Consider the following 9,267-nt stretch of genomic DNA (forward strand, 5'->3'; position numbering starts at 1 on the left):
TAAAATGCATGCCAATGGTACTGAAGTCATTTACACCAACAGTATGTTATTATTTATGACAAGAATAAAATCATCATGATATTTTTCCTGAAGCCAACATGAAAAACATGGTATGTTATTATTGCTTGGATTAATTATGGAACTTAATGTTCCAGTTATGGGGTTTTGCTGCCTCTTCACCTGACATAATAAACACACTAATAGCACCAGCCCTCTAGCTATGCAGTTCATGATAACAAAATTAAATTTGACTCTGACATACTGTTATTGTAATAGCAACCTCTGGAATAAGTATTGCAGTGTAAGCTGTGGTTTTCTTACTCTCTTTACACCCAATTGTTTAAATTTTGTAATAATGTTCAAAAATCCTAACTAATTCAAATATTGAATCCAGTCACATTGTGTCTATGATTCAAGACACACTGTAGAAACACATCACACGAATAACCTTTCCTATCAAGGACACCATGTGGTTGCATGACACATGACATGTCAGATGTTGGACCTGAGTGGTAAACCACCGTTGTTGCTGACATCTGACTATGCAGTGAACATGTGGCTGGGTAGATTTTACTGTTTATGTACAAGACAGGTAGATGAGCTACACTCATCCAGCCCTCGCTTGTCATATTCAATGCCATTTCGCAAAGCTATGGGGCAAATAAACTTGACCATTCACCATCTATCATGGGAAAGGGTTTTAATACAGCAAATATTACACACAGGTAGATAGACCACAAGTTATAATGTCCCATTCATCCTTCCTTAAAGAAATAGATTTAAGTCTGATCCATCAAAACACATTACTATAGGACAACTAAAAAATAGTTTTACAGCCATCCAACAGTAACTTTTTACATAATAATGCACAATCAATTTGCATTTACTTGACTAAAAAAATTATACGTTTTTTGTCCTTACCCGAAACCACTTTGTTGCTCTCCAGGGTTTAAATGTAATCAATGGTCACCATTTTGAATGTAAACATTTAATCCAAACTCCTACACACCAGAACTTTGCAGGACTACTACCGCTTTTGTGTTTCTTCTGTGCCCCGCTTTTAGGAAAAGGCTTGGTCTTTGCAAAAAGGAAAGAGGTATTTTCCTATTTTACAGGAAACTCCTGATGAGGTCCCTTCCTCTGCACTACTGGGTTCACATCCTGTGTTTGATGCACTGGACTATCACAAATTCCTAACTCCTAAGATGCAGTACATTCCTTTAACATTCATTTGAAAGAATATTTTACATAATAAAATGTAAATATTTCAAGAACTATTCTAATATCTTTATACCTTTACTAAATATTTATGATAGTTAGTAATTAAAATGTAACATTTCAGAATTTATTAGAACAAATGTGATTATTTTGAGAGCTAGGGTAAAGATGTAGAGTAAAAATGTTAGAGCTAAAATATTATAAATATTACAATAGCCTTAAGTCACGAGTTATTTTATACTAACCCATTGAAATCACTGTACTGTTGTCTAACCACTGGGTGGTGTATTTTTCTTTTTTTTTTAATTTCTAACATATAACGTTTCTAACATTCATCTCGTCTATGGAGTCGTAAAGATCAAGTTGATCCTCACGTTATAAACACGCCCGTTATGACAAGGATAAACCCTCCCGTTCAGTTCCTGATTTGTATTAATTTTATTAATTGAGATAATTTATTTGCTGTGTGGCCAGTCTGCATCTTTATTATATTTTAGTGACGGTATATAAAAGTACAAAACTGTCAGTAGGAAACAACTCGCTTGCAAGATCTTCAACGGCAAGAGTTCACATATATATCTGTAACTTGTTTTTTTCCTGTTCATAGGCAATTCTATAGTCAAAATAGTTTTAGCTGTCGAAAACCCACGATTGTACTAAACGCTTGTACTAAAAAGGAAAACCAACTTTTTGTGGTCACATGGTTTTAGTTTTGATTCATCTTTAAATGTGCACATTTTATTGCCCTTATTTCTATCGTTAGGTCGAGTATTAACCATTTACTTAAACAGCAATGAGTTTCAAATACAGTGTGAATGTGAACTTTAAGATAACTCACGTTATGGCTGATTAAGACATGCCGACCCGCATACAGGAATGCATACGTTTACATACACACACAAAATTAAAATATGAAACACACCTGTGAGTGGATGAGCAGAATTTTTGAGTTACACAGGTACGGTGGGCCATTGACGTCAACTGTTGCTGTTGCACCTGACAGCGTGGATGCATAGCAGTGCAGCATGGACCCGCATGGCATGTAATGACAACGTTTCATGTTTGTCTTTTAGACAAGTCGAGTCTCTCCTTTCCAAAAAAAACAAAAACATGTTTACTTATTTTCCGAGCCGAAGACGCTCTTGGTTTTACCTTACAAAAACAAACAACATTTTTAGAGACGCCCTTGTACCTTCGATTGGCTACTGACGATTAACGTTGAGAGCGGAAGTCCGCTCCCCTTCACTGTTCTACTTCTGATTGGCTCCTAACGAGTTGTTAGGGTGGGAGCGAATGAGGTTTTTCCCTCACATCATTGGTTGATGAATTCAGTTGGCTTGAACGAACTGTACATTCAAGTTCTTTACTGTTGTTCAAATGGTGACATCCCTAAGCCGAACTCTAAATAACTGGTTAACAATAATTTACTATATTATACTACCTGGTTAATAATACAATTAAGGAATCGCTTTTTATCCCTGTAATCGATTTCTACGAAGATACAAAACTGACGTCGATGTAAAGTGCTTAATCTGCAAAACAATCTGAAGATCTATTTAGTTATAGATCATTTATTTTGGTCCTGTCCTTCCTCAGGTGTTTTTCTGCAAGATTTTTGTACATTAATTTCCCAAAGCATCATCAATCATTTTATTTTACTTATGTAAACGTATTGTTTGGATTATTCTCTTATCTTCCTAGCAAAATAGATAATATTACACTTATAACTTGTTACTTGTAAATGCCGCATACATAAATCCAAGTTCTCCAATCACAAACCATTGTTTTTAATCTTTAAAGTTTAAAGAGTTCGAACAATATATTTTAACAATAAAACAAAGCTGTCAAAACTACTGACCTATGTACTCTTTTATTTTTATTCACTTTTTCATTTTTAGGCTGCTTTGTGATCACTTGGCATTATTCATTGTTCCATGTTCCTATACTTTCTATGTCTTGATATGACCACGTCCTCTTTTTCTTAACTCCTTAGCTCCTCCCAAGTGGATAGGCCATTAACCGACAACCTCCATTAATAATAATACATGCTGTGCTTCCTTCAATGTGGTAAATCAGTGTTAACCTAAAGAGAACATATAATATAATATACCATGCCATTTCTCTTCAAATTATGTGACATTATATCATAAAAAAAGGCACAAGTGCAAGAAACATTGTGTTTTTTTATTTAGTTGATTTGGTAAAATTCACACAAAATAGACCCTAAACGAATCATGTTCTATCTTATCGTATATGCCAACAGCTTTGCCCCTACCAACCAACTCTCTATTATTGCAACTTTATTTTAACAAATGACATCAAAACATAGCTGTTTATCTGTAATATTGCTTTACATTTTTCAAAGCAGGTGTGCATACAACAAAGGCATTAAATGAAGAAGATTGTGAACTCTGGAATAACTGAATATGCATAAGTCAGAAAGCAAAACACCTAAAACAAATGAAGCAGGTGGATTTTTTTTTTCTGTTAATAACATTACATTTTTTTAAAATATACAGAAGAGTACAGACAGCATTTTAGAGAGTTGATAGTTTCTAAACAGTGACGCTTTTGCACTTTTGGTATATACAACACCATCACTTTTCAGAATCAGCACGTTAGGGCTAGCTCTACATTGCTTTATTTCTTGTGCATCGGTTATGCAATATTGAAGCTTGGAAGTACAATCAATTAATACATGTTTTAACTGCTTTTGTGATATAAAATAGAAACAAGATTCTCCTTCAAATCAACTGTTGTAACTATCAATTCTGTGCAATAGCCCCCTGGATACAAATATACCACACCATTCATTAGCAAGAACTTGATAAATGAATAAGGACAAAATGACAAACGTTGTAATAAACTCTGGGTGAATAATTTTCCAAGATGGCACATTTTCAATAAATCTGGACTATATACAAAACAATATTCATTATTACAATACAAATTATCTTATTTACAGTTTGAATGGATTTTAAACAATCTCATAAACGTATGATGTATTGTATTAAAATGACTTTGTATGTCATATTAATATTTGAAGAACTTACCCAAAAATAGGTCAATGTGTGTGAATGTACATTTGAGAGTTTAAAATTCCTCATAACTACTTTTTTGGTGAGACAGTTAGTTCCACTTTAGGAAACCGGAAAGCACCTTTTGAACCACTGTCACTGCTGGAGGATGAAGATAATCTTGACTTTTTAGGGGGTAAAGAAAGACCTGCACTTCCCTCTGCTCCTGCTTCACTGTCCTCACCAAGTGTCACTTCATATGAACCCTTTGACCTTGAACCAAAACCTCCAAAGGTGCCAAACTTTAACTTACTTTTCTTTTCCTTTATCTTGCTTCCTCCTAGGTCTAATGAAATATCACCTCCTTCAGTTTCTAAATGCATTGAAGGAGAACTGACCGCAAGCCCACCATCATCACTCAGAGACGAAGAACGGTGTTGAGATTTCTTAAACAGATCTAGTGATGCTGACTTGCCTTTGGTTGATATACCAATTCTAGGATCTCCTTCTACTTCTAGTACCTTTCCACTTGTACTAAATTCCACCCCTGGTCCACGTATGTCACCTGCACTACTTCCCTTTGCTTTTGATTTTCCAAACAATTTTGGTATCTTAACCTTTACTTTGCCTTCACCATGCTTTAGTTCTGGACTGGAAAAGTCAATACTTTGTGAACCGACTTGGCAGCTAGCAGATGGAGATTGTAGGTTTACACTTCCACTTGCTGAAAGATCTGTTTCTACATTTTCACTGAATGTTTTGCCCTCTAGTGGAGGGTAAACAAACGCAACTTTGGGTACCCTGATTTTAGAAAATGTTAATGGATCCTTTGGGTATTGAAGGCCTCCAAATGTAAGTCTTCCTAAAACACTTGCATCAATCCCTGCTCCATATTTCACATATGGAGTTTTCAAATCTGAGGTCTTTATTTTAAAGTCTAACCCTTTTGAACTAACATCTGGACATTGAATGCTAGAACCCTCAGTGGAGGTATTTAAACTAGCACCTGAAAGGTCAATATTGGTGGGTTTCATTTCCCCTGAAACAGATCCATCGATTTTAGTTTTTGGTGATTTGATATCTAACTCTACATCAGGGAAATGAAGCTTACCAAAAATAGGTTTTTTAATTTTTGTCCCCTTGACATTAACATTTGGTGCATGTGCCGCAATATCAATTGCTGGCGTTTCCAGGTGGAGATCAGGCTTCTTATTTTTTCCTTTTGATTTAGGTAATTTAAATTTGCCCTTTTTGCCCTTTATACTAATGTCAGGAGCATCCAGACTTGCATCAACATCTGGGAGTGTTACCTCTGTTCTCGAACCATGTGATCCGATACTAAACACTGATGATTCAACTTCAGGTGACTTAATTCCAAATTTTGGACCCCTAAACTTTGGAAATGTAATACCTGACTTTTCACCTTCGACAGCAGCAGATGGTACTTTAATGTTAGCGGTTGGATCTTTGATTTGCACATTTAATTTTGGCATTTTAAGCCCTCCTTTCATTCCACCCAGGTTGACATTTGTTCCTTCACTGTCAATGTTAGGAAGGTTCACATCAACAACTGGAAACTCTGTTTCAAGACCTTTAAGGTTGACATCACTTGTTTTTATTTTGGGTGCTTTGATATTAATGTTAGTTTTTGGAATGCTGACATCAACATTTGGACCCTCAACGTTAGGACCTGTAAGGTTAGAGGATGGCATTTTGATTTTGGGCATGTCAAAACCAATATGTTGCCCTTCAATTTCTATTTTAGGACCTAAACCTACTTCAGGTCCTTTTATGTCCCCCTCAATCTTAGGAACTGACACATCAAAGTCACCTTTTACTTGAGGTCCTTTGAGATTAAAATCAACATCAGGCATTGAAACATGGGGTCCTGAGATACTTGGCATTTGGAATTTGGGTCCCTTGATCTTACCACTAGGACTCTCTAAGTCAAGCTCAGGTCCTTTGATGTTTACTTTGGGTGCAGTAATATCAACACCGGCGTCAGGGAGGTGAGCATCAAACTCTGGGCCTTCAACTTGTGGACCTTTAAATCCAAAGGTAGGCATCTTAAATTTTGGCATTTTGAATCCTGGTTTCTGTGCATCAATGTCCAAATCTGGTCCTTTAATGTCTATTTTGGGTGCTTTTATGTCACCCTCAATCTTTGGAACTGAGAGATCAGCATCACCTTTTATTGATGGTCCTTTAAGGCTAAGATCCCACTCAGGAAGCTTGGGGCCAGACGGTGTTGGAAATTTGATCTTAGGGCCTTTGAATTTTGCATCAGGAGTTTCAATGTCAATCTCCGGAGAGTTGATGTCTATATCAGGAGCTTTCATGTCAATGTTGGCTTTGGGTAGGTTAATGTCAACATCAACATCTGGACCTTCAACTTTTGGCCCTTTGAGATTTAACGTTGGCATTTTGATTTTTGGCATATCAAAACCACCATGCTTCTTTTCAATCTCTATGTTTGGGCCTTTAATATCAATTTCAGGTCCTTTAATGTCCCCCTCAATCTTAGGCACTGACACATCAAGGTCACCTTTTACTTTAGGTCCTTTGAGATTGAAACCAATGTCAGGCATTGAAATATGTGGTCCTGAGATTCTTGGCATTTCAAATTTGGGCCCCTTGATCTTACCACTAGGACTCTCTACGTCAAGTTCAGATCCTTTGATGTCTACTTTGGGTAGACTTATGTCAACTCCGGTGTCAGGGAGGCTAGCATCAAACTCTCGGCCTTCAACTTGTGGACCTTTGAATCCAAAGGTGGGCATTTTGAATTTTGGCATTTTGAATCCAGGTTTGTCGGCATCAATGTCCACATCTGGTCCTTCAATGTCTATTTTGGGACCTTTTATGTCACCCTCAATCTTTGGAACTGAGAGATCAGCATCACCTTTTATTGATGTCCTTTAAGGCTAAGATCCCACTCAGGCAGCTTGGGGCCAGACGGTGTTGGAAATTTGATCTTAGGGCCTTTGAATTTTGCATCAGGAGTTTCAATGTCAATCTCCGGAGAGTTGATGTCTATATCAGGAGCTTTCACGTCAATGTTGGCTTTGGGTAAGTTAATGTCAACATCAACATCTGGCCCCTCAACTTTAGGCCCTTTGAGATTTAACGTTGGCATTTTGATTTTTGGCATATCAAAGCCCCCATGCTTCGTTTCAATTTCTATGTTTGGGCCTTTAATATCAATGTCAGGTCCTTTAATGTCCCCCTCAATCTTAGGAACGGACACATCAAGGTCACCTTTTACTTTAGGTCCTTTGAGATTGAAACCAATGTCAGGCATTGAAATATGTGGTCCTGAGATTCTTGGCATTTCAAATTTGGGCCCCTTGATCTTACCACTAGGACTCTCTACGTCAAGTTCAGGTCCTTTGATGTCTACTTTAGGTAGAGTTATGTCAACTCCGGTGTCAGGGAGGCTAGCATCAAACTCTCGGCCTTCAACTTGTGGACCTTTGTATCCAAAGGTGGGCATTTTGAATTTTGGCATTTTGAATCCAGGTTTGTCAGCATCAATGTCCACATGTGGCCCTTTAATGTCTATTTTGGGTGCTTTTATGTCACCCTCAATCTTTGGAACTGAGAGATCAGCATCACCTTTTATTGATGGTCCTTTAAGGCTAAGATCCCACTCAGGAAGCTTGGGGCCAGACATTGTTGGGAATTTGATCTTGGGACCTTTGAATTTTGCATCAGGAGTTTCAATGTCAATCTCTGGAGATTTGATGTCTATATCAGGAGCTTTCATGTCAATGTTGGCTTTGGGTAGGTTAATGTCAACATCAACATCTGGACCTTCAACTTTTGGCCCTTTGAGATTTAACGTTGGCATTTTGATTTTTGGCATATCAAAACCACCATGCTTCTTTTCGATTTCTATGTTTGGACCTTTAATGTCAACCTCAGGTCCTTTAATGTCACCCTCAATCTTAGGAACGGACACATCAAGGTCACCTTTTACTTTAGGTCCTTTGAGATTGAAACCAATGTCAGGCATTGAAATATGTGGTCCTGAAATTCTTGGCATTTCAAATTTGGGCCCCTTGATCTTACCACTAGGACTCTCTACGTCAAGTTCAGATCCTTTGATGTCTACTTTGGGTAAAGTTATGTCAACTCCAGCGTCAGGGAGGCGAGCATCAAACTCTGGGCCTTCAAATTGTGGACCTTTGAATCCAAAGGTGGGCTTTTTGAATTTTGGCATTTTGAATCCAGGTTTGTCAGCATCAATGTCCACATGTGGCCCTTTAATGTCTATTTTGGGTGCTTTTATGTCACCCTCACTCTTTGGAACTGAGAGATCAGCATCACCTTTTATTGATGTCCTTTAAGGCTAAGATCCCACTCAGGCAGCTTGGGGCCAGACGGTGTTGGAAATTTGATCCTAGGGCCTTTGAATTTTGCATCAGGAGTTTCAATGTCAATCTCTGGAGATTTGATGTCTATATCAGGAGCTTTCACGTCAATGTTGGCTTTGGGTAGGTTAATGTCAACATCAACATCTGGCCCCTCAACTTTAGGCCCTTTGAGATTTAACGTTGGCATTTTGATTTTTGGCATATCAAAACCACCATGCTTCTTTTCGATTTCTATGTTTGGACCTTTAATGTCAACCTCAGGTCCTTTAATGTCCCCCTCAATCTTAGGCAATGACACATCAAGGCCACCTTTTACTTTGGGTCCTTTGAGATTGAAACCAATGTCAGGCATTGAAATATGTGGTCCTGAGATTCTTGGCATTTCAAATTTGGGCCCCTTGATCTTACCACTAGGACTCTCTAGGTCAAGTTCAGGTCCTTTGATGTCTACTTTGGGTAAAGTTATGTCAACTCCAGCGTCAGGGAGGCGAGCATCAAACTCTGGGCCTTCAAATTGTGGACCTTTGAATCCAAAGGTGGGCATTTTAAATTTTGGCATCTTGAATCCAGGTTTCTGGGCATCAATGTCTACATCTGGTCCTTTAATGTCTATTTTAGGTGCTTTTACATCACCCTCAATCTTTGGAACTGAGACA

At 37.8% G+C, this 9,267-nt stretch overlaps 2 protein-coding genes across 7 annotated transcripts in view; both read right to left on the minus strand.

The window, feature by feature from the left end:
• klhl4 (kelch-like family member 4) overlaps nt 1-2,430 on the minus strand; it is a 27,353-nt gene extending 24,923 nt beyond the window's left edge. For 2 of the 6 annotated variants that reach the window (XM_025062952.1, XM_017039568.2), the window contains exon 1: nt 2,141-2,430. Coding sequence is in view for 2 of the 6 variants with exons in the window: in XM_025062954.1 (XP_024918722.1) it covers nt 2,141-2,232 (92 nt within the window). In the remaining 4 variants the exon portion in view is untranslated. Of the gene's footprint in view, nt 1-921; nt 1,156-2,140 lie in introns of those variants that run through there. The other 4 variants (XM_025062954.1, XM_025062953.1, XM_025062951.1 and 1 more) reach the window with 4 other exon arrangements.
• Nucleotides 2,431-3,381: 951 nt separating this feature from the next.
• Nucleotides 3,382-9,261, minus strand: LOC107989578 (neuroblast differentiation-associated protein AHNAK-like). Its single transcript, XM_025062950.1, is given in 3 exon segments — nt 3,382-7,149; nt 7,152-8,576; nt 8,579-9,261. Coding segments are annotated over 3 exon segments (4,839 nt in total). The 5' UTR covers nt 9,171-9,261; the 3' UTR covers nt 3,382-4,327.
• Nucleotides 9,262-9,267: the final 6 nt, after the last annotated feature.

This window comes from Cynoglossus semilaevis, chromosome 15 (genome assembly GCF_000523025.1).
Source record: "Cynoglossus semilaevis isolate Cse_v1.0 chromosome 15, Cse_v1.0, whole genome shotgun sequence".
NCBI classification, from domain to species: domain Eukaryota; kingdom Metazoa; phylum Chordata; class Actinopteri; order Pleuronectiformes; family Cynoglossidae; genus Cynoglossus; species Cynoglossus semilaevis.